The 24,888-nt window shown below is 42.3% G+C and overlaps 1 protein-coding gene across 1 annotated transcript in view; it reads left to right on the plus strand.

The window, feature by feature from the left end:
* The window catches only part of TONSL (tonsoku like, DNA repair protein), a 281,739-nt gene that overhangs the window by 223,357 nt on the left and 33,494 nt on the right, over positions 1 to 24,888 (plus strand). The window contains exon 22 of the mRNA XM_030220206.1: positions 15,964 to 16,135. Within this exon, the coding sequence (XP_030076066.1) occupies positions 15,964 to 16,135 (172 nt within the window). The remainder of the gene's footprint in view (positions 1 to 15,963; positions 16,136 to 24,888) is intronic.

Below are 24,888 nucleotides of genomic sequence, written 5' to 3' on the forward strand. Positions count from 1 at the left end.
ATACATTCTCCAAGCATTACCGCTTGACTGTGGCGGCACGGGCGGAGGCCCGGTGTGGAGCTTCAGTGTTGAGTTCAGGGATTTCTATGTCCCGCCCTGGGTGAGTACTGCTTCGGTACATCCCACCAGTCTATGGATTGATCAGCTTGATGATATGGAAGGTAAAATTATGTATCATACCTGATAATTTTCTTTCCATTAATCATAGCTGATCAATCCATAGCCCCGCCCAGATATCTGTATGGTTTCTATTCTGGTTGCATTTCAGGTTCAAGTTTAGTCTTCAGTTACTTCAGGAAGACTTCGGGTTCAAGTTTTTTCACTTGGATTCTTCAAGAGTTGAGACGAGTTTGTGTTACAGTGAGCTGCTGCATTCCTCTCCCCTCCGTTTTACGGGGCTGGATTGAGACATAAATTCTGCCGGCACTCCCTCCCGCTTCGTGCGGTTGTAGGGCAGTTTTGTACCCCTCCCGCTTCGGCGGTGCTAGGGTCAGTCAGCTCCTCCCGCGGTTGCGGTTGCAGGATAAGCCAGATCCCCCCGCATCGGCGGGTGTGGTGTCCCTCCCCCGCTCCACGGGGATGAGCTGGACGGATTCCCCTCCCCCACTTGTGTGGGGATGAGCTGGGTTAATTCCCCTCCCCCACTTGTGTGGGGATGAGCTGGGTTAATTCCCCTCCCCCGTTTCGGCGGTGGTGAGCTGGGCAGAGTGTCCCTTTGTGGGTGTAATTCTCTAAGTGCTGAGTCCTGCAGATGGAGCTTTGATATCGACATACTGAGGAGTTTCCGGCAGCACATGACCACATATAGGGAGGCAAAAGTTTGCTCTCTATCTCCACCTGCTGGTAGATGGACACAACCCACCAGTCTATGGATTGATCAGCTATGATTAATGGAAAGAAAATTATCAGGTATGATACATAATTTTACCGTTACAGCCGTGGCCGCCAGGGCTGCTCTGTCTTTCCCCTATGGCCCCTTCTGGAACAACTTCTACAGAGGGTCAAACACCATGGTGTCCCAGATGTCTTGGTGGCTCCAGATTGGCCAAGAAGACTGTGGTATGCAGACCTAATTTGTCTGGCAGTGAACACACTGTTGAGGCTTCCGGTGTCAAGAGATTCTCCTGAAGCAGGAATCGGTGACCATTCCAGATCAGATCATTTTTTTTCTTAGCTTGGCTCTCAAGAGGGTGCATCTAAGTAAGAGAGGTTATTTTGAGTAGTTATTGTCACCATGTTATAATCTCAGAAGCTGTTTATGTCCTTAGTCTATATATGCATGTGGTGCATTTTTGAGAGCTGGAGTGAGGATTACCAGGTAGTTCCTATGAAATCTTCTTTGACTAACTTCTGGATTTTCTTCATGATGGTTTAAATAAAGGACTGGCCTCGGCTTCCTTGAAGGGTCAAAAGGCAGCGTTGGCTTATTTTCAGGGTCAGATCAAGGCCAAGCCTCCTTGCCTCTCACTCAGATGTTCAAATTCCTGAAAGGAGTCAATTTTATTCGGCCCCCTCGCCAGCTGTACTTGCCTATGTGAGATCTTAATTTGATGTTGTTAGTCTTGGAGCCACTAGGCAGCTGTACGATTAAAGATCTCACCTTGAAGGCTGTTTTTCTTGTGGTTATTTCGCTGACCAGGAGAGTTTTGGAGTTGCAGGCATTGTCTTGCAGGGATCCCTTTCTGGTATTTTCTAAGGACAAGGTAGTTCTTCCTTTCTTCCTAAGGGTGGTATTGGCCTTCTGAGTCAACCAGGTGGTAATGTTGCCAGTTTAGGACAGAATAAAGGTACCAAAGAACAACATCAGTTGTATAAACTGGATGTTAATAGTTTTGAAGGAGTATTTGAATGGAGGAGTTTTGCTTCTCTGACCATCTCTTTGTACTCTTAGGTGTCAGTTGGAAGGGTCTCACGGCATCCAAGGCTTCCATTGCAAGGTGGATTAAGGAGGTAATTGTGTTGGCGTATCTCCTAGGGGTGAAGCCAGTCCCAGAGGCCCTTAAAGCCCATTCCACTTGGGGCTAGGTGGCTTCATGGGCCAAGAGCTCCCTGGTTCCACCCATGGATGTTTGTAGGACAACAGTCTGATTTTGTTTTTCATTCCTTTGCCCAACATCATTGGGTGGACATTTAGGCACAGCAGGATGCAGTTTTCAGCACTTGGGTATTACCACAGGCTTCCAGAGGTCCCATCCATGAGTTCACTACTTTGGTACTTCCCATCAGTCTACTCTGGGCCAGTCTGGAGGGATGCTAAGGAGGGAAAATAAGGTTTATCTGTTAATGTATTTTCCTTTAGTCCCTCCAGACTGGGCCAGAGTAGATTGATGGAGGAAAAAGCCTCAAAGTACCAAGGTTTATTAATATCCCTTATGGTACAAAATCAATCCCGTTTGCCAATTACGTGGTCATTTCAAGGGATTAGATATTTATCATTGGCTTAAAAAAACCTCCTTATGTGTATGTTTGCGCGATGTAAAACAGATTAATGGGGCGCTCAATATCTTAGATCTTGCTCCTAGTTGTCATCATTTGCATACACAGTTATATACGTTCACCAAAATGGACTTAGCTTGTGTTGTGCTTTCGCATGAAGTCCTCAATTGTCTCATCCAGATCTCCCCTGACCAACGGTGGCCAGCGTTTCACTGTGCTGTATACCAGACTCTAGCTGCTTCAGGGTCATATCAGGGAAGAGATCTATGAGAGCGGTTCCAGCTTGGTGAACTGGCAACACCCCAATATGACCCTGAAGCAGCTAGAGTACTAGGGACTGTGCTTTGACTCCCCCAGGCAGAGAAGCTAGAACCTTGGACTTTTCTGGGAGAAAAACGTATCAGGCTGCTATGCTCATCGCCTGTATTCAATCGTACCAGCTCTTCACAAGTGTCACTTGCTGTCTGACTTGGTCGATGCACTCCCTCCAGAGCAGGTCGAGCCTTTTCACCAGCTGGTCAAGCAGCAGAAGGCATGTCGCAAGTTCTTGGCCAGGGACACTTACGATACTTTTGACGTGGCATCCAGAATCTCTGCCCAGCGTATAGCAATGCGCAGACACTTATGGCTGTGTGTCTCTGACCTGGAACATTCAGTCCAGCAGAGAATGGCAGATGCCTCTTGCTGGGGGGGGGGGGGGGGGGTAATCTTTTCAGAGACGAGGTTGATGAGCTGGTTGACCAGATCAAGAAGCATACTGATTCTGTGTCTTCTCTCCCACCAGCCGCCTTCTGCGACCACCTCCTCATCTAGGAGGTATTTTGATGGGTCCCGGAGTAGGTGTAGGTACGTTCCGGCGGCTCGTCAGCCTGCTCAGGCTACACCTCAGTGCGCTCATTCTCATCAATAGCGTGTGCCTAAGGCCCCTGCTGCTCCCCAGCAAAAGCAAGGGACGGATTTTTGACTGGCTCCAGCAGAGCATAGCCACCATAAAAGTGTCAGTGCCGGAAGACTTACCGGTTGGGGGAAGGTTACAATTTTTTCACCAAAGATGGCCTCTCATAACTGGTGGGTTCTTCAAATAGTCCGGCTAGGATACGCCCTCATTTTTTATCCAAACCTCCAAATTGCCCACTGAGAGCTCATTCATTCGGTTCTCAGCACAAGCAGGTATTTGCAGAGGAACTGTCCGCCCTTCTAAAGGCCCATGCAGTCAAACCCATTCCACCAGGAGAAGAAGGGCAGGGATTCTATTCCAGATACTTCTTTCTGCAAAAGAAAACAGGGAGGATGCGTCCCATCCTAGATCAAAGGGCCCTGAACAAATTCCTAGTTTGAGAAAAATTCTGGATGGTTTCCCTGGGCACCCGTCTTCCCATGATTCAAGAAAACGATTGGCTATGCTCTCTGGACTTAAAGGATGCTTAACACACATCTCAATACGTTCAGCTCACAGGAAGTACCTTCGATTTTGGCTGGGAGCACAGCACTTTCAGTACCGTGTACTGCCCTTTGGCCTGGCGCCTGCACCCAGAGTGTTTACAAAGTGTCTAGCAGTAGTTGCAGCGTTGCTACGCAGACTAGAAATGCATGTGTTCCCTTATCTTGATGATTGGCTGGTGAAGAGCACCTCAGAGGAGGGTGCTCAAGAGTCCATGTGGAAGACTATTCAGATGCTCGAGCTGCTAGGGTTCATAATAAACTTTCCCAAGTCCCATCTCCATCCTGTCCAGCAATTGGAATTTATAGGAGCCCTGCTCGACACACAGACTTTTCAAGCCTATCTTCCGGGGACATGTACAGACAACCTTCTGTCCCTCATGTCCAAGGTTCAGACATTGCAACAGCTTGGTCACAGCTTGGCAGATGTTGAGGTTGTTGGGCCACATGGCTTCCACAATACATGTTACACCCATGGCACATCTTCATATGAGATCTGCTCAATCGACCCTGGCTTCTCAGTGGTATCAAGCCACTGGGAGCCTGGAAGATGTCATCCGTGTATTCCACAAGCTTGTACATTCTCTTCAGTGGTGGACAATTTGGTCCAATCTGACCTTGGGACTTGCATTTCAAATTCCTCAGCCACAAAGAGTGCTGATGATGGATGCATCACTCCTGGGGTGTGGGGCTCATGTAGATGGGCTTCACACACAAAGGGGCCTTCCCTCCCCCCCTCCCCCCCAGGAAACAGATCTCCAGATTAACCTCCTGGAGTTCCGAGCGATCTGGAACATTCTAAAAGCTTTCAGAGATCGGCTGTCCAACCAAATTATTTTAGTTCAAACAGACAATCAGGTTGTGATGTATTACACCAACAAGCAGGGGGGCACTGGATTTCACCCTCTGTGTCAGGAAGTCGTCCAGATGTGGCTCTGGGCATGCCGTCACGACATGTTTCTTCAAGCCACTTATCTGGCAGGCGCAATCAATGGTCTGGCCGACAGACTGATCATGATAATGCAACCTCACGAGTGGTCTCTGAACATGGGCGTAGCCCGCAAGATCTTCCAAGCGTGGGGCACCCCCTCGGTGGCTCATTTTGCCACTCACTTCAATCACAAGGTCTCTTAGTATTGTTCCAGGCTTCAGACCCACGACAGACTAGCGTCAGATGCCTTTCTCCTTCATTGGGGAGCAGACCTTCTGTATGCGCATTTTTTTTCTTAGCTTGGCTCTCAAGAGGGTGCATCTAAGTAAGAGAGGTTATTTTGAGTAGTTATTGTCACCATGTTATAATCTCAGAAGCTGTTTACGTCCTTAGTCTATGTATGCATGTGGTGCATTTTTGAGAGCTGGAGTGAGGATTACCAGGTAGTTCCTATGAAATCTTCTTTGACTAACTTCTGGATTTTCTTCATGATGGTTTAAATAAAGGACTGGCCTCGGCTTCCTTGAAGGGTCAAAAGGCAGCGTTGGCTTATTTTCAGGGTCAGATCAAGCCTCTAGTGGGAAGACTTTGTTGAAACTCAAGCAAGACTGCAGGACCATGATTCTGATTGCACCCTACTGGCCATGCCAGATTTGGTTCCCTCTTCTTCTGGAATTGTCCTCCAAAGAACCGTGGCGATTGGAGTGTTTTCTGACCCTCATCACGCAGAATGAGGGGTCACTTCTACATCCCAACCTCCAGTCTCTGACTCTCACAGCCTGGATGTTGAGAGCCTAGAATTCGCTTCCTTGGGTCTTTCGGAGTGTGTCTCCTGGGTCTTGCTGGCTTCCAGGGAAGATTCTACTAAGAGGCGTTATTCTTTTAAATGGAGGAGGTTTGCCGTTTAGTGTGACAGCAAGGCCATAGATCCTCTTTCCTGTCCTACCTGCTTGAATATCTTCTACAATTGTCTGAGTCTGGTCTCAAGACCAACTCTGTAAGGCTTCACCTTAGTGCAATTAGTTCTTATCAACGTGTAGAAGGTAAGCCTATCTCTGGACAGCCTTTAGTTGTTCGCTTCATGAAAGGTTTGCTTTTGTCAAAGCCCCATGTCAAACCTCCACCAGTGTCATGGGATCTCAACGTTATTCTCACCCAGCTGATGAAAGCTCCTTTTGATCCACTGAATTCCTGCTATCTGAAGTACTTGACCTGGAAGGTCATTTTCTTGGTGGCTGTAAGTTCAGCTCGTAGGGTCAGTGAGCTTCGGGCCTTGGTAGTGGCTGCACCTTATATTAAGTTTCATCACAACAGAGTAGTCCTCCGCACGCACCCTAAGTTCCTGCCGAAGGTGGTGTCGGAGTTCCATCTGAATCAGTCGATTGTCTTGCCAACATTTTTTCCCCGTCCTCATGCCCACCCTGGCGAAAGCAGCTTGCACACCTTGGACTGCAAGAAAACGTCAAGAAAACGTTGGCCTTTTACATGGAGCGGAAGAAGCCCTTCAGACAGTCTGCCCAGTTTGTTTCTTTTGATCCCAACAGGAGGGAAGTCGCCATCATTAAACACACCATTTCCAATTGGCTGGCGGATTGCATTTCCTTCGCTTATGCCCAAGCTGGGCTGACTCTGGAGGGTCATGTCACGGCTCACTATGTCAGAGCCATGGCTGCGTCGGTGGCTCACTTAGTCATCCTCCATTGAGGAGATTTGCAAAGCTGTGACGTGGTCTTCAGTCCACACGTTCACATCACATTACTACCTTCAGCAGGACACCCGACGCAACAGTCAGTTTGGGCAATCAGTGTTGCAGAATCCGTTTGGGGTTTAGAATCCAACTGCACCATCCTAGGCCCATTTTGTTCTATTCCAGGTTTCACTCTCATCTAGTTTGTATATAGTTTCAGATTAATCTGTTACTTCCTCGCTGTTGTGAGGGCCAATTGACCAATGTTTATTGCTTTGGGTGAGCCTGGATACTAGGGATTCCCCACTTGTGAGAATAGATAAACTGCTTGTCCTCGGAGAAAGCGAAGATATTTATCTGGAGCAGGTATTCTCTGTGGAGAGCAGTCTTATTATTTTCACAATCCCGCCCACCTCCCCTTGGAGAAGTGTTTCTTATTTTCTTCTTTTGCTGTTGAATTAAGTTGCACGGAAGAAGGCTCTGGCAACTTTTTTGCTATTCATTATGCCGATTCCCCAGCTGGCATGGATCGTCGACCCACTTGTGAGAATAATAAACCTGTTGTCCTTGGAGAATAATACTACAGGTAAGTATCTTCGCTTTTCTGATGTTACTCCTAAGTTTTCAACCATTCACCCTCATTTCATGCCTTCTGGTTTCAGAGTTTCCCCATCTCTGAAAAATATCTGTTTGTATTAATACCTTTCGAGTACTTACACATCTGTATCCTATCTCTCCTGTCCATGCTTTCCTCTAGGATATACATTTTCAGATCTTCAAATCTCTTCTTATACTTCTTTTGGTGCAAACCCTGTACCAGTTTTGTCACGGTTCTCTGAACTGCTTCATATCTTTTTAGTCTTTAGCGAGATAGTCTCCAAAACTGAACACAGTACTCTTGAGAAAATTAAAGACTCATGGGATAGGAGGCAGTGTTCTGTTATGGATTAGGAATTGGTTATTAGTTCTTGACTTGGCTATCATCCTTTTCCTATACATCAGTTAGGCTCTGCAATTCCCTATTTGTTCCTACAGCAATGAACAGAGACCCTTCTTAGGTTAGCCTAACTGTGACATTTTAGGTAGTTGTGCTGCTGCCATACAAAGTAAACCAAAGTTTTCTTTAAGGCTCTTTCTCTATACAACTCCCTAATATGTTTGTTCCACATGAACCTTATTCTGCTATAACATCACTGTGTAACTGTTTCACCCCATGCGTGGAACGGACTCCCTGAGCCCATACGTCAGGCCCCCTCCCTGCCCATCTTCAAATCATTGCTCAAAACCCACCTCTTCAATGTCGCCTTCGGCACCTAACCACTACACCTCTACTCAGGAAATCTAGACTGCCCCAACTTGACATTTCGTTCTTTAGATTGTAAACTCCTTTGAGCAGGGACCGTCCTTCTTTGTTAACTTGTACAGCGCTGCGTAACCCTAGTAGCACTCTAGAAATGTTAAGTAGTAGTACTATAACATCACTGTGTAACTGTTTATACCGGAATCAGCGATCACCATTACGGTACTGTGTAAGCCACATTGAGCCTGCAAATCGGTGGGAAAATGTGGGATACAAATGCAATAAATAAATAAATAAGTGACAGAGAAGATTAGGTAGTCAAGGAGGAAGAGTTAGGTTTTGTCCATTTCTGGTATATGTTTTGCTGTGTTGCAGGGTTCAGGTGTTTAGGTTGGATCGTTAATGATATGCCTTTTTGAACAAATTGGTTTTTAATGATTTCCGAAAGTTTGTTAGGTTGTGCATTGTTCTCATGACGTTTGGTAGTGCATTCCATAGTTGTGTGCTTATGTAGGAGAAGCTGGATGCATATGTTGATTTGTATTTTAGTCCTTTGCAGCTTGGGTAGTGGAGATTTAGATATGTGAATGCTGTCCTTTTTTTTTTTCTGGTTGGTAAGTCTATGAGGTTTGCTATGTAGATGAGGCCTCGCCGTGAATAATTTTGTGAACCAAGGTGCAGATTTTGAACACAATTCGTTCTTTGATTGGGAGCCAATGTAATTTTTCACGTAGGGGTTTGACGCTTTTGTATCTTGTTTTTCCAAATATGAGTCTGGCTGCGGTGTTTTGGGCAGTTTGGAGTTTCTTAATAATTTGTTCTTTGCATCTGGCATAGATTACATTGCAATAGTCTAGGTGACTTAGCACCATTGATTGAACTAGACTGCGGAATATTTCCCTCGGGAGGAAAGATTTTACTCGCTTGAGTTTCCACATTGAGTGGAACATTTTCTTTGTTGTAGTTTTTGCTTGGCTTTCTAGCGTAAGGTTTCGGTCGATTGTAACTCCGAGAATTTTCAGGCTGTCTGAGACAGGAAGAGTATAATCTGGGGTGTTTATAAAGTATTGTGTTGTGATGAGAGGATGAGACAGTGTGTTTTTTCTGCATTGAGTTTTAGTTCAAATGCATCCACCCATGCGTTCATGATTTGCAGGCTGAGTTCGATTTTCTTTTTTTTTTTTATTTCTGTTATATCATGTTTGAACGGGATGTATATCGTAACATCATCTGCGTAGATGTAGGGGTTAAGGCCTTGGTTGGATAGGGATTTGGCTAGTGGGGTCATCATTAGGTTGAAGAGTGTCGGTGATAGCGGTGAACCTTGGGGTACTCCGCATTCTGGTTTCCATGGTGATGATCTATTCGAGTTTGATATCACTTGGTATGTTCTTGTGGTTAGGAAACCCTTGATCCAGCTAAGTACACTTCCACCGATCCCAAAGTATTCTAGGATGTTTAGTAATAGTTTTTGTTTTTTGTTTTTTAATTTCTTTATTAACCAGGAAAAAGAAGTTCACAATACACCTTGACTTATGAGGCGTTTAGTAGTATTTTATGTTTACCATGTCGAACGCACTAGACATGTTGAATTATAGGAGGAGTATACTTTTGCCAGTTGCAATTTCTTGTTTGAATTTGGTTAGGAGAGTGATTAGTACTGTTGTGGTTTTACCTTCCTTACCAGCGCTTTGCATTTGACTTGCTATTCCTTATGCTGTTTCCTATTATTTTCAGTTGGATCATTCTTTCTTTTTCTAAAGAATTTTCTTTTAGCTCTAAGCTTCCTTCACCTCACTTTTTAACTATGCGGGCTGTCGTTTGGCGTTCCTTCTTCCTGGGCTTCCAGGATGGTGTTTTTAAATAGCATCCATGCCTGATGTAAATTTTTGACCTTTGCTGCTGCTCCTCTAAGGTTATTTTTTTTTGTTTTGTTTTTTTACCTGTCTCTTCATTTTATCAGGCTCCTTTTTGAAAGTTAAATGCTAATGTATTGGATTTCCTGAGTGTATTTACTCCAGTGTGATCATGTTTATGATTTCTGTTATCAAGTGACCCCAGCACTATTACCACCTAAACCAGATCATGTGCTCCACTAAGGACTAGGTTTAGAATTGTTCCCCCTCTTGTTGGTTCCTGAATCAGCAGTTCCATAAATCAGTCCTTGATTTCATCAAGGAATATTACCTCCCTAGCATATCCTGATGTTACATTTACCCAGTCAGTATTGAGGTAATTGAAATCGCCCATTATTATTGTGTTCCCCAGTTTGTTAGTGTCTCTAATTTCTGATAACATTTTTGCGTATGTCTGTTCGTCCTGGCCAGGTGGACGATAGTACCCTCAAAGTGAGGCTTAGCAACCTGTAGTTTCCCACTTCTCTGGCACCTTTTTTGTGAAAAGGGCCACATCCGCTCCTCTCCAAGCTCTCAGAAACTGCCCCATCTCCAAGGATATATGAAATCTTTGAGGACATACCAGAACCTCTGAGCTCCCTCACTATCCTGGAATGTATCCCATATGACCCCGTGGCTTTGTCACTTTGTTTTTCAAGTTCTTAAAAAGCTTTCTCCCATGAACTCTGCAGTGTCTACTTTGTTCTTTTGTCAACTGACTGCCGTCCTTCTCCAGGATTTTTTTCTATGAACACAGAAGTATTTAACATGCCTGCTATTTCCTCATCACTCTTCACATTGTGTTTTTCAGCATCTTTTAGTCTTACACTTCCATTTCTAGTCTTCCTCCTTTCCCCATTATACCTCACAAAAGTCATGTTACCCATATTTACATCTCTAGCCATACTGGGTCAGACCAATGGTCCATCTAGCCCAGTATCCTCCTTGCAGTAGTGGCCAATCAGGTCACAAGTACCTTGCAGAAACCCAATTAGTAGTACCATTCCTTGCTACCAATCCCAGGGCAAGCAGTGGCTTCCCCCACATCCTCAGGCAGCGAGTTCCAGAGCTTAACTATTCTTTGAGTGAAAAAATATTTCCTCCTATTTGTTTTAAAAGTATTTCCATGCAATTTATTGAGCGTCCCCTGATTTTTGTGCTTTTTTTGAAAGTGAAAAATCGATTCACTTCTAAGTGTGGTAATTTTGTCCTGGTCATATATTCACAAGCAGAGGGTTTGGAAAGACTATCAAAAACCAGCTATGCATGTTTTCCCACTTACTGGCATAGAGAGCTGCTGCTCTCCCTATTTTGCCATCTAAATAGGTTATAATCTGAGACTCATTGAACCATGTCTCCATATAATGCTCACAATGTCCAAGTCTTTTACCACCATTAGGACTTCCAGATGAGCTGAATATTGGGCTGGCACCCGTATAACTATTTTTAATTGTTAAAACCCTCCCAATCCCCCTACTGGCCTCTCTAATAGCGTCCCCCCCCCCCCCCCCCCCACACACACACACAATGTCTAGGTAGGCCCCCAGGGTTACCTGTCTTCCTAGGGGTCTAGCATGGGTTGTTGGGGGCAAAAGCACAGCTCCATCGTATATGAATAATCTTATTGAATTACCGCCTCATAATGCTGTTTCATCATCTAGAGAATATCTTGTTTTACTTTCCTTATCTGTAAGAATGTGAGATATAAAACAATTCACTCTGCTAATTTCTCCTATCAAGGCACCAAAATTTGGAATTCTCTTCCTAAATCAATCAAGTATACAGATGATTTACCTAACTTTTAGAAGTCTTCTAAAAACACATTTCTTCAGTCTGGCCTTTCTGAATGCAAAGAACGTTATTTGAATTTTACCCACACCCTTTTCTTAATCTCGTTTCCCATCTAGTCCTGCCTAATTATGCTCACCTATCCCCCTTAATTATTTGTTTGTTCTTGAGATAGAAATCCTTGGTTACTTACTGCACATATATTAATTTGCTTCTTGACCTTATTATAATTTGTGTTATATTCTGTACATTATGTTTTATTCACTTTATTGCTTGTTTGTAAGCCACATTGAACTTGAGTCTATTTTGGTTTAATGTGGGGTATAAATGTCTTGAATAAATAAATAAAATGGTTGCCACGAAAGGTCATGGCAGCTGTGAGGGGGCTGTGCTCCTGCCTCCAACGACCCCTGTTGGACCACCAGGGAGACAGGCCCCGGGGGGGAAGGTACTTAGAGCATCGTGGCTGGAAGGGGTAGGAGGGAGGGCTATTAGAGAAGCTGGGATGGGAATCATGAGGGTTTTAGCAATTAAAAATAATTAGGCAGGTGCTAACTGGAGAACTGAATCATCGACATGCTATAGATGTAATCTACTTAGATTTTAGCAAAGCTTTTGACACGGTTCCCCACAGGAGGCTCTTAAATAAACTAGATGGGCTGAAGATAGGTCCCGAAGTGGTGAACTGGGTTATGAACTGGTTGACGGACAGACGACAGAGGGTGGTGGTAAATGGAGTTCGCTCGGAGGAGGGAAAGGTGAGTAGTGGAGTGCCTCAGGGATCGGTGCTGGGGCCGATTCTGTTCAATATATTTGTGAGTGACATTGCCGAAGGGTTAGAAGGTAAAGTTTGCCTATTTGCGGATGATACTAAGATTTGCAACAGAGTGCACACCAGGGAGGGAGTGGAAAGCATGAAAAGGGATCTGAGGAAGCTAGAAGAATGGTCTAAGGTTTGGCAATTAAAATTCAATGCGAAGAAATGCAAAGTGATGCATTTAGGGAGTAGAAACCCACTAGAGACTTATGTGTTAGGTGGGGAGAGTCTGATAGGTACTGAGGGGGAGAGGGATCTTGGGGTGATAGTATCCGAGGATCTGAAGGCGACGAAACAGTGTGACAAGGCGGTGGCCATAGCGAGAAGGTTGCTAGGCTGTATAGAGAGAGGTGTGATCAGCAGAAGAAAGGAAGTGTTGATGCCCTTGTACAAGTCGTTGGTGAGGCCCCACCTGGAGTATTGTGTTCAGTTCTGGAGGCCGTACCTTGCGAAGGATGTTAAAAAAATGGAAGCGGTGCAAAGAAAAGCTACGAGAATGGTATGGGATTTGCGTTCCAAGACGTATGAGCAGAGACTTGCTGACCTGAACATGTATACCCTGGAGGAAAGGAGGAACAGGGGTGATATGATACAGACGTTCAAATACTTGAAAGGTATTAATCCGCAAACAAATCTTTTCCGGAGATGGGAAGGCGGTAGAACGAGAGGACATGAAATGGGAGTGAAGGGGGGCAGACTCAAAAAAAATGTCAGGAAGTATTTTTTCACGGAGAGGGTGGTGGATGCTTGGAATGCCCTCCCGCGGGAGGTGGTGGAGATGAAAACGGTAACGGAATTCAAACATGTGTGGGATGTGCATAAAGGAATCCTGTGCAGTAGGAATGGATCCTCAGAAGCTTAGCCAAAATTGGGTGGTGGAGCAGGTGGGGGAAGTGAGGTTGGTAGTTGGGAGGCGAGGATAGTGGAGGGCAGACTTGTACGGTCTGTGCCAGAGCCAGAGATGGGAGGCGGGACTGGTGGTGGGGAGGCGGGAAATACTGCTGGGCAGACTTGTACGGTCTGTGCCCTGAAAAAGGCAGGTACAAATCAAGGTAAGGTATACACATATGAGTTTATCTTGTTGGGCAGACTGGATGGACCATGCAGGTCTTTTTCTGCCGTCATCTACTATGTTACCTCTCCTACCTGCTTAAATCACTTTGAAAATCCTCCCAATATTATTTAAATTTTTCACTTAATATCTTTATTCCTGACACAGTAGGATATAGTCCATCATTATAGTATTGCCTAGTGGTTCTGAAACCTGTCCTGTAGGCAAAGGTCTTCCATGAATATTCATTGTGGATATCCTGGAAACCTGACTGGCTGGCTGGGGAGCCTCCAGGACAGGTTTGAGAAACGCTGCTATAGCCTCTTGTTCCCTCTATTGTACCAACCACCTGTATGTCTAAAATGTTCTTGTTTAACCAGGTTTGGTGCCATCTATTAAAGCTGATTGTGTGATGCAACCTGTCATCTCCATATTATGTTACAGCTATGATACAGTTTTGACTGTGGGTTTGTCTTTCTCTCAAAATGTGGAAATCTTTGTACTGTAGAGGTGCTACTTCTAACCAGGTTAGATAGATACATAACACCAGTTTTAGAATCCTTATTTTTCTTCTCTGATTTCACTAAATTTGGTTTGTGTTTCTGCTGGCTGAGTATCATGGAAAGCATTTAAAATTTTCTATCCCTTCAACTGTGACCACCAGAGCTCGTAGATCATCTAGATTGAAAGCAATCCCTAATTTTTTATCTATTAAAACCAAAGAAAATACAGAGAAGCTTGATATTTTCTAAACCTAAATTAAAACACTTAAGCAGTTTATTAACATTGCAGTATAGGAAGGCACAAGACAAGTTAGAAGTGTTCTTTTTTTGGAGAAAGCAAGGTAAAGTTAGGAATATAAATATATAGATATAGATACATGTTTTAAAATATATTTATTTTAGTATATGTCCAAAATCACAATCCCTAAACAATGCAGAAACTATTATAAAGAATAAAATTACAGAACATATAAATAAACATGGTTTAATGGGACAGAGTCAGCATGGGTTCAGCCAAGGGAAGTCTTGCCTCACCAATTTGCTTCATTTTTTGAAGGCATGAATAAACATGTGTCTAAAGGTGAGCCAGTTGATGTAGTGTATCTAGATTTTTAGAAAGCTTTTGACAAAGATCCTCATGAGAGACTCCTGAGGAAATTAAAAAGTCATGGGATAGGAGGCAACGTTCTGGTCTGGATTAGGAATTGGTTGTTGGACAGAAAACAGAGGGTAGGGTTAAGTGGTCATTTCTCTCAGTGGAGGAGGGTGAATAAGTGGAGTGCCACAGGGATCAGTACTGGAACAGGTGCTATTTAACTTATTTATAAATGATATGGAAGTCGGAACATCAAGTGAGGTGATAAAATTTGCAGCTGACACAAAACTAGTCAAGTTTGTTAAAACACATGCGGGCTGTAAATTGCAAGAAGACCTTAGGAAATTGGAAGACTGGGCATCCAAATGGTAGATGAAATTTAATGTGGACAAATGCAGAGTGATGCATATTGGAAAGAATAAGCTAAATCATAGTTACTTGGTGCTGGGGTTCACCTTGGGGGTCAGCACCCAAGAAAAAGGTCTAGATATCGTTGTAGATAATACGCTGAAGTCTTCTGCTCGGTGTGTGGTGGCGGCCAAAAAAGCAAACGGGATGCTAGGAATTATTAGGAAAGGGATGTTGAATAATGCCAAAAATATTATAATGCCTCTGTATCGCTCCATGGTGCAACCTCATTTTGAGTTTTGCGGAATTAGAAAAGGTTCAAAGAAGAGCAACCGAAATGATAAAGGGGATAAAACTCCTGTCATATGAGGGAAGGCTAAAGAGGTTAGGGCTCTTCACCTTGGAAAAAAGACAGATGAGGGGAGATATGATTGAGATCTACAAAATCCTGAATGGTGTTGAACAAGTGGAAGTGAATCGATTTTTATTTATTTATTTATTTTACTTGTTCCAAAAGTACAAAGACTAGGGGACGCTCGCTAAATAGAAATACTTTTAAAACAAATAGGAGGAAATATTTTTTCACTCAAAGAATAGTTAAGCTCTGGAATTCTTTGCCAGAGGATGTATTAACAGAAGTTAGTGTATCTGGGTTTAAAAAAGATTTGGACAAGTTCCTGGAGGAAAAGTCCATAGTCTGCTATTGAGACAGACATGGGGTAGGTACTGCTTCCCCTGGGATTGGTAGCATGGAATGTTGCTACTATTTAGGTTTCTGCCGCCACTGTTGGAAACAGGATACTGGGCTAGATGGGACTATTGGTCTGACCTAGTACGGCTATTCTTATGTTGTTATGTATGGGTAGAGATAGATAGTAGGAAATCTAAAAGCAAAACTACAGCGGGACAGTGAAATAAAAAAAGAAAATAGCCAGAAATAACTTAGCAGTTTGGAGGTCTGGTGCCTATAGTGTACTATACCATGTGAGTGAAACAGTTTCAAGCCAGCCTTTCCTCTTGTTTGCTCTCTCCCCTAGAGCGAGGCTTGTTAACAGTGGGCCAGGTAACTGCAGCAAGTAGGTTTAAGTAAAGTTTTATTGAAGAGGATAGCACAGTATGGTACTTGTATTTGAGGTTCTGATGTAGGTTCTGTTTTCTCTGTTTACTTGCAGAATCTGGAGGAGCTGAATCTAAGCATTAATCCATTGGGTGATTCCTGCTCTCAGTTTTTGGCTTCCCTCATTAAGTCCTGTCCAGTCCTGAGCACGCTTAGGCTACAGGCCTGTGGGCTGACTGCAAAGTTTCTTCAACATTACCGCCTGCTGTTGGCTGATGCCCTCAAAGGTAAGAGAGGTCCCCATGGTATCTGGTTCCTGTTTGTCGCCTTCTGGAACATCAGAGCTAAGGCTCAGGCTCTACACATACAGACTGGATTGGAATTTACTAGAAACTGCAGAAAATATGAAGCAGCAGCAGGAGGGCTGTCAGGTTAGCCATTTTTCTGTAATGTTTTACAAAGGTATTGGAGAAGGGCCTTAGTTTTCTGGGGATCAGGGGTCATCTTTTTATTTATTTTAAAAAAAAAGTTTAATACAAGTTTTAGTCATGCTGAGTGCTGGCATGGTTTGAGCCATTTTAATATATGTCTTAAGTTCGTTTGTGTTGTAATTCCCAGTTTTACACTTAATGTTACCATTTAAATTGTCTTGTAGAACATACTTGGTAAAATATTTGGATCAAACAGTAGTTACCCTATATCATCAGTTAGCTCTGCAAGGATCAAGCCATTGAAGTATTACCTACTTTTTAGTTGTTATAGTTAGGGATGATACGTTTAATTAGTCCTAAGAAGTATAGTAATGGGTACATTATCACTTGCCTGTGTGATACTTAACAGAGTTACTTCTCTGTAACAGATGTTCTCCGAAGACAGCAGGATACCTATTCTGACATGTGAATGACATCATCTAATGGAGTCTCACACTGGAACAACTCTCCAGCTTTGTTAAAACATTTGAGAGAGTTCATTGCACATACACACATGCCTTCCCTCTAGAAGGTTCTCAACCCAGTCCTTGGGATGCACTCAGCCAGTCAGGTTTCTAGGATACTCACAAAGAATATGAATGAGATAAATATGCATGTGGTATCACCATTGTATGCAAATCTAATTCATGCACATTCATTGTGGGTATCCTGAAAATCTGACTGACTGGGTGTGTGCTGAGAACTGAATTGAGAACCCCTGTTCTAGAGTTGGCCCAGCCTGGGCATAAACAAAAGAAATACAGTATTCTTGCCAATTAGAGGGTGTTTTCCAGTGGCATGGGACCTAGCTAGTCAGGTCTCTAGCTAATAGAATTCAACACCAAAGGGAAGTGGGAGGGAATATCAGAATATATATCCTGCTGTCCTTAGAACACCTGCTACAGGTAAGTAATTTTGGTTTTCTCCGAGGACAAGTAGGATGATATCTTCTCAAATGTGGGACTCCCTAGCTACAGACTGCTTTCAGTGAAAAAATAGAATAATAAACTGCTAGCCCTGCAACAGACAAGGCTATGGAACATAGTAAACATTAGTTTATGAAATCTTCATCTTTTTGAAAGGCAGAATGGAATAGAAATAACTGCCTAGGGGAATGGAGTTGGATTCTAAATAGCAAATAATTTCTGGAGAATTGTCTGACTGAACCGTTGCTTCAGGAGTCCTGTTCAAACAATAGTGATATGTGAATATGTGGACTGAAGACCACATTGCAGCTCTGCAGATTTCCTCTATGGAGGCTGATCTCAAGTGGGCTGCAAATGCAGCCATAGTTCTAACGTTGAGCTGTGACATGACCCTCTAGAGCAGTGGTTCTCAACCCAGTCCTTGGGATGCACCCAGCCAGTCAGGCTTCCAGGATACTCACAAAGAATATGAATGAGATAAGTTTGCATTTTATTTATTTATTTAACACATTTATATCCCACATTTTCCCACTTAGTTGCAGGCTCAATGTGGCTTACACAAGCCATTGTGTGCATATCTAATTCATGCACGCGCATTGTGGATATGCTGAAAACCTGACTGGCTGGGTATGTTCTGGGGACCAAGTTGAGAACCCCTGCTCTAGAGTTGGCACAGCCTGGGCAAAAGCAAAGGAAATAAGTATGCTTGCCAATTAGATAGAAGTTCTGAGAGAAGAGGACATTTCTGTGGGTAAGTTACATTATTTTATTCTGTGCTTGATAACTTAAAGATTGGGTTTAAAAGAGGAATTGTAGGATATTGATAAACACATAATTAAAAAAAAAAAAAAAAAAAGCAAACTTTATTAGCTAGTCTCCATACACTTTTCCCCATAGTTTTAAAACTTGAATTTTTTCCCATAGCATTAACAGATAGTCTCTAGAAGCCACATTAGGGCCTAGTTCAGTTTTAGAAGAAAAGAGAGAAGCAAACATTATTAACTAGTTTCTGTAGTGTACAATTCTTTTCCCCATAGTTTTAAACTGAAATTTTCTCTAGAGATAGAAACTTAACAGCCAAGTGTATAAAAAGGATAGTAGCAAGGCTTAAACTCTCCAAAAAGAAAGTTATTTTCTGGCCTTGCCTGCTGGAGAGGTAGCACTTCTACTGACTTGAATTAGGTGTTAATTAAGGCGTGAGGAAGTAGAATATTTGCAAAGGTTACTAAGGAAAATCTGATTACTGGGCTAGCTTCAAAGGGTTTGTTTGAAACTGTCTCCTTAGAATCCAAACTATATAGAGAGAAAAGGTCCCATTTATTTTTTTGAGAAGTTCTGAGAGAAGAGGACATTTCTGTGGGTGACATTATTTTATTCAAAGATTGGGTTTAAAAGAGGAATTGTAGGGTATTGATAAACACAGTTAAAAAAAATTTTTTAAAGCAAACTATCCCCTCCGAAGGGACACCACCTTGTAGTGGTGGAGGGGCTTCTGTGTTTCAATGACTCAGAGGGCTATGCTGAAGGGTTACCTATATCAGACAGGCCTCTGAGGAGAAACCAGACAGTGTCCCAAACTGGGAGAGTGGTAAGATGGCGACCTGAAGTTCGTATGCCCAACGGCCCAGCTGCTCTCTGAAGTTTCGTCTTTTTTTACGTAGAGGAGTGTGGTAGCCGTGTTAGTCCACTCTTAAGGTTATCAATAGAAATCAAACAAAATAAAACATGGAAAAGAAAATAAGATACCTTTTTTATTGGACATAACTTAATACATTTCTTGATTAGCTTTCGAAGGTTGCCCTTCTTCGTCAGATCGGAAATAAGCAAGTGTGCTAGCTGACAGTGTATATAAGTGAAAACATTCAAGCATTACTATGACAGTCTGACAGGGTGGGAGGATGGGGGTGGGTACGAGGTATGCATGGGGACATCAAAGCATATCATTGATATTCTAACAGGAGGGGTGGGGTGATCAACAGAGAAATACAGCTTTATGGTTTATAATGGGCTAGGAACCCCAGAGGAAGGGGATAACCAGCGGTCAGCCACCGATGGCCAGTGTTTTGTCCCTTGAGCAGCAAGTGCGGGACCGCTGCATGGCGAACTGCCCACAGATGAAAGGGTTGGCGAGTCCTTTGATTAGCGCCGGCGAAGGAGCGTCGATGCTCTTGGACCTGAAAAAAACAACTCCATCGCTCCCAAATTATTCAACCACCATGTCCAAAGGAGTAGAGGAGTGAGTTAGAGGCAGAACCACTCCTAAACACCTAAGAGAAATCAACTTGGAGTTTTTGGCTCCCGTGGAGGTTACATTGAATACCATCTGGAAGGCATTTTGGGACCTAATGGTGGCAGTAAATAATTTTGTTTCAGATATAATTTTATTAGAGAGTTACATGGACAATTTAACTGAACCCTTTGAGAGTGAAAAATTGATATAACAAATGATTCTACACGAGCAAGAAGTGGTTATGATTTTGAAAATGATAATAGACCAGAAACTTTGAATAATAAAATGAATATTATTTTAGATGATTAATATCGAGATTATTGTTTTTCCCAGAGTTCCGGGTATGACTCCTAAAGTTTTCCTCAGAAATATTTCCTCAGTTATTACTTTAAAAGGAGTGAAGCCTGTGAAAACTGGGATTACTTTAATCAGTGGGACTTGAATTAGAGACTTAAGTATATGTATTGTTAAATAACTTCTGGTTTTTAAAAGAGAGAGAATGTAATCAGATCTATTATTTCTAACTAATATTGGACAATAAGTATGTTTTCAATGAAATGATTTTACTATACATCGTGTTGTTTTTGAAGAAGCCAACCAGATGATCAATGTGGAATAATGAATTAGACGAGTAATCTGGGGATAATCAGGTTTATACCACGTTTTTTTTTTCTGTTAACTGTTTAATTGATCTTGTCTTGTGTCACTCTCCCTATTTAGTGGTCTAAGGAAGAGAATACAATTACCTGACTGAAATAATTCCTATATGTTATTTTCTCTGTATTTCCGGCAAGTTGTTTTATCACTTGTAAAAATTTAAATGGTTATAAATAAAATTTATAAAAAAAAAAAAAGCAAACTATTAGCTAGTCTCCATACCCTTTTCCCCATAGTTTTAAAACTTGTATTTTTTGCCACAGCATTAACAGTTAGTCTCTAGAAGGTACAGTAGGGCCTAGTTTCATTTCCATCCACCCCACCTCAACTCTTCATAGTCAATTATTTCAATTAGGACAACAAGGGAATTTTCATTAGAGTTTTAATTACATTTAATTAGTTTCTGAGAAGCAGACACTAAATAAATTACAAATTACACCAATCTTAAGGCTCTTTATATTCATCTGATATCCCTAGTACCTTAAGAAGTTTTAATTAAACAACTCTATAATACTAAGATGCAGACAGTAGTCCAACAGTGAGAGGGGTGCTCTAGTCTTTTGCATTGTCACATGTATGATTATCTCCCAGTTGGTGAGAGGTCATATGTTTGTGCTCGATGCAAAGAGCTTCTAGCTCTCAGAGAATGAGTCCATTCTCTTGAGGCTAGAGTAGCAGACTTGGAGGACCTGAGGGAGTCAGAGAGGTACATAGAGGAGGCCTACAGGGACGTTATAGAGAAGTCCCACCTCCAATCTGGCAGCCTCTGTGCTGCCTTGGAAGAGGGAGGTCTTCTAAAAGGAGAGCATCACCCTGCTGCAGCTGGAAGTAATCCTGTAGCCAGGACCAACACACCAGGGGATGCAATATTCTCTTACACCAAGGATGTGTCTCCAGGAGCTGCTGCCCAGGAGGGAAGAGTTAGGACAGCTGTTGTAGTTGGTGATTCGATTATTAGGCATTTAGATAGCTGGATGGCTAGTGGATGTGAAGATCACCTGGTTACTTGCTTGTCTGGTGTGAAGGTGGCGAACCTCACATGTCACCTAGATAAGATTTTAGATAGTGCTGGGGAGGAGCTGGCTGTCTTGGGACATGTGGGTACCAATGACATAGGAAAATGTGGGCGAGAGGTTCTGGAAGCCAAATTTAGGCTCTTAGGTAGAAAGCTCAAATCCAGAACCTCTAGGATAGCATTTTCCAAAGGCTTACCGTTCCACATGCAGGGCCCAAGAGACAGGCAGAGCTCTGGAGTCTCAATGCGTGGATGAGGCGATGGTGCAAGGAGGAGGGTTTTAGATTTGTAAGGAACAGGGCAACATTATGAGGAAGGGGGAACCTATTCCGGAATGACGGGCTCAACCTTAACCAGGGTGGGACCAGGCTGCTGGCATTGGCATTTAAAAAGGAGATAGAGCAACTTTTAAACTAGTACCTAGGGGAAGGCCGACAGTTGTTCAAAAACGCATGGTTCGGAACAAAGTATCTTTCAAAGATATCACCTAAACAGGAAAGATAGGGTATCCTGATAGCGAGGTTGCAAAAGAGACCATAGTAGATCAGGTGTCCTTAAATAAAAATCAGACAAAAGACTGTTAACACTTTCAACTACTGAACAAGATGTAAATAGAAACAACAAACATAGTTTGAAATGTCTATATGCAAATGCCAGAAGCCTAAGAAATAAGATGAGAGAGTAAAAATATATTGCAGTAAATGAAAAATTAGATATAATAGGCACATCTGAGACCTGGTAGAAGGAGGATAACCAGTGGGACACTGTCATACCAGGGTACAAATTATATTGTAGTGATAGGGTGGATTGAATTGGTGGAGGGGTAGCTTTGTATGTTAGAGGGCCTTAAATCAAAAAGATTGAAAATTCTACAAGAAATAAAACACATCTTAGAATCCCTATGGATTGAAATTCCATGTGTAAAGGGGACAAGGATAGTGATAGGAGTGTACTACTGTCCACCTGGCCAAGATGAACAGACGGATGTAGAAATGTCAGAAATTAGGGAGACTAACAAACGGGCACCACAATAATAATGGGTGATTTCACCTACCCCGATATTGACTGGGTAAATATTTCATCTGGATATGCTAAGGAGGTAAAATTTCCTTGATGAACTGAAGGACTACTTTATGTAGCAGCTAGTACAGGAGCCAACAAATGAGGGAAAATTCTAGACCTAGTCCTTAGTGGAACACCTGATCTGGTGCGGGAGATAATGGTGCTGGGGCCGCTTGATAACAGTGATCATAACATGATCAGATTTGATATCTGCTTGTGGAGTAAGTACACACAGGAAATCCAATACGTTAGCATTTAACTTTCAAAAAGGAGACTATGATAAAATGTGAAGAACAGTGAAAAAAAAAACTTAAAGGAGCAGCTGCAAAGGTCAAAAATTGACATCAGGCATGGGTGCTTTCAAAAATACCATCCTGGAAGCCCCTGCCAAATATATTCCGTATATTAAAAAAGGAGGATGGAAGACCAAATGACAGCCAACATGGTTAAAAAGTGAGGTGAAGGAAGCTATTAGAGCTAAAAGAAAATCCTTCAGAAAATGAAAGAAGGAACCGACTGAAAATAATAAGATACATCATAAGGAGCAGCAAGTCAAATGCAAAGCACTGATAAGGAAGGTGAAGGTTGCGTTGGAGGCAAAAACACATAGTAAATCTTTTTTAGGTATATTAAAAGCAAGAAGCCGGCAAAAGAATTGGTTGGACTGTTAGATGACCGAGAGGTAAAATGGGCACTCAGGGAAGACAAAACCATAGCGGAGAGATTAAATGAATTCTTTGCTTCGGTCTTCATTGTGGAAGATTTAGGGGAGATACCAGTGCCAGAAATGGTATTCAAAGCTGACGAGTCAGAAAAACAATTAAATCTCTACAAACCTGGAGGATGTAATATCGCAGTTTGATAAGTTAAAGAGTAGCATATCTCCTGGACAGGATGGTATTCATCCCAGAGTACTGATAGAATTGAAAAATGAACTTGCGGAAGTATTGTTAGTATTGTTAGTAATATGTAATTTATCTTTAAAATCAAGCATGGTTCCAGGAGATTGGAGGGTGACCTATGTAACTCCAATATTTAAAAAAGGTTTCAGAGGAGATCCAGGAAATTATAGACTGGTGAGCCTGACATCTATGCTAGGCAAAATGGTAGAGACTATTGTAAAGAACAAAATTACAGAACATATTCAAAATCATGGATTATTGAGACAAAGCCAATATGGATTTAGCCAAGGGAAATCTTGCCTCACCAATCCATTACATTTCTCGGAAGTGGTAAGCAAACATGTGGATAAAGGTGAGCTGGTCTATATTATGTATCTGGATTTTCAAAAGAAGTTTGACAAAGTAGCTCATGAAAGACTCCTTAGGAAATTTGGACAGTCATGGGAGAGGAGGTAGTGTACTATTTTATTTATTTGTGGCATTTGTATCCCACATTTTCCCACCTATTTGCAGGCTCAATGTGGCTTACATTGTTCCGTGATGGTGATCACCAATTCCGCAAAGAGAAATACATAGTTATAGAGGTGACAGAGTGGATTAGGTAATCAGGTAGAGAGAGTTCATTTTCGTAATAAGAAATAAAAGGTATTGGGTTAAAATTCAATCGTGATATATTAGCTTAAACAATCAGGAATAGAGAGTTCTGTTTAGTATAGTTCTGGTATAAATTTTGTTTACTGGAATTTAGGATGGATCTTGGTATGCCTTATTGAATAGGTTGGTTTTCAGTAATTTTCGGAAATTATTTATGTCGCGTGTTGTTTTTATGGGTTTTGGTAGTTCATTCCATATTTGCGTGCTTAAGTAGGAGAAACTGGATGCATATGTTAATTTATATTTTAGTCCTTTGCAGCTGGGGTAGTGGAGGTTCAGGAATGGATTAAAAACTGGTTAAAAGAAAGAAAACAGAGAGTAGGGTTAAATGGTCAGTATTCTAAATGGAGAATAGTAGATAGTGGGGTTTCCTAAGAGTCTGCTGGGACTACTCCTTTTATTTATACATGATCTAGAGATGGGAGTTACTAATGAGGTAATTAAATTTGCTGACTACGCAAAGTTATTCAAAGTTGTTAAATTGCAAGAGGATGTGAAATATTACAAGAGGACCTTATGAGACTGGGCATCTAAATGGCAGATGGCTTTAATGTGAACCAAGTGCAAAGTGATATGTGGGAAAGTGGAACCAGAATTATAGTTACGTAATGCAAGGTTCCACATTAGGAGTTGCCAACCAGGAAAGGAATCTAGGTGTCATCATTGATGATATGTTAAAACCCTCTGCTCAGTGTGTGGCTCTGGCTAAGAAAGCAAATAGAATGTTAGGTATTATTAGGAAAGGAATGGAAAACAAAAAGGAGGATGATATAATGCCTTTGTATCACTCCATGGTGTGACCGCACCTTGAATATTGTGTTCAGTTCTGGTCACCACATCTAAAAAAAGATATAGTGGAGTTAGAAAAGGTACAGAGAAGGGCAATGAAAATGATAAAGGAGATGAGACGACTTCCCTATGAAGAAAGGCTGAAATGGCTAGGGCTCTTAAGCTTGGAGAAAAGACGGCTAAGGGGAGATATGCTAGAGGTCTATAAAATAATGAGTGGAGTGGAACGGGTAGATTTGAGTCGCTTGTTTACTCGTTCCAAAAATACTAGGACTAGGGGGCACGCAATGAAGCTACAAAATACTACATTTAAAATGAATCGGAAAAAATATTTC

The sequence above is a fragment of the Microcaecilia unicolor genome, chromosome 1, assembly GCF_901765095.1.
Source record: "Microcaecilia unicolor chromosome 1, aMicUni1.1, whole genome shotgun sequence".
Taxonomy (NCBI): Eukaryota; Metazoa; Chordata; class Amphibia; order Gymnophiona; family Siphonopidae; genus Microcaecilia; species Microcaecilia unicolor.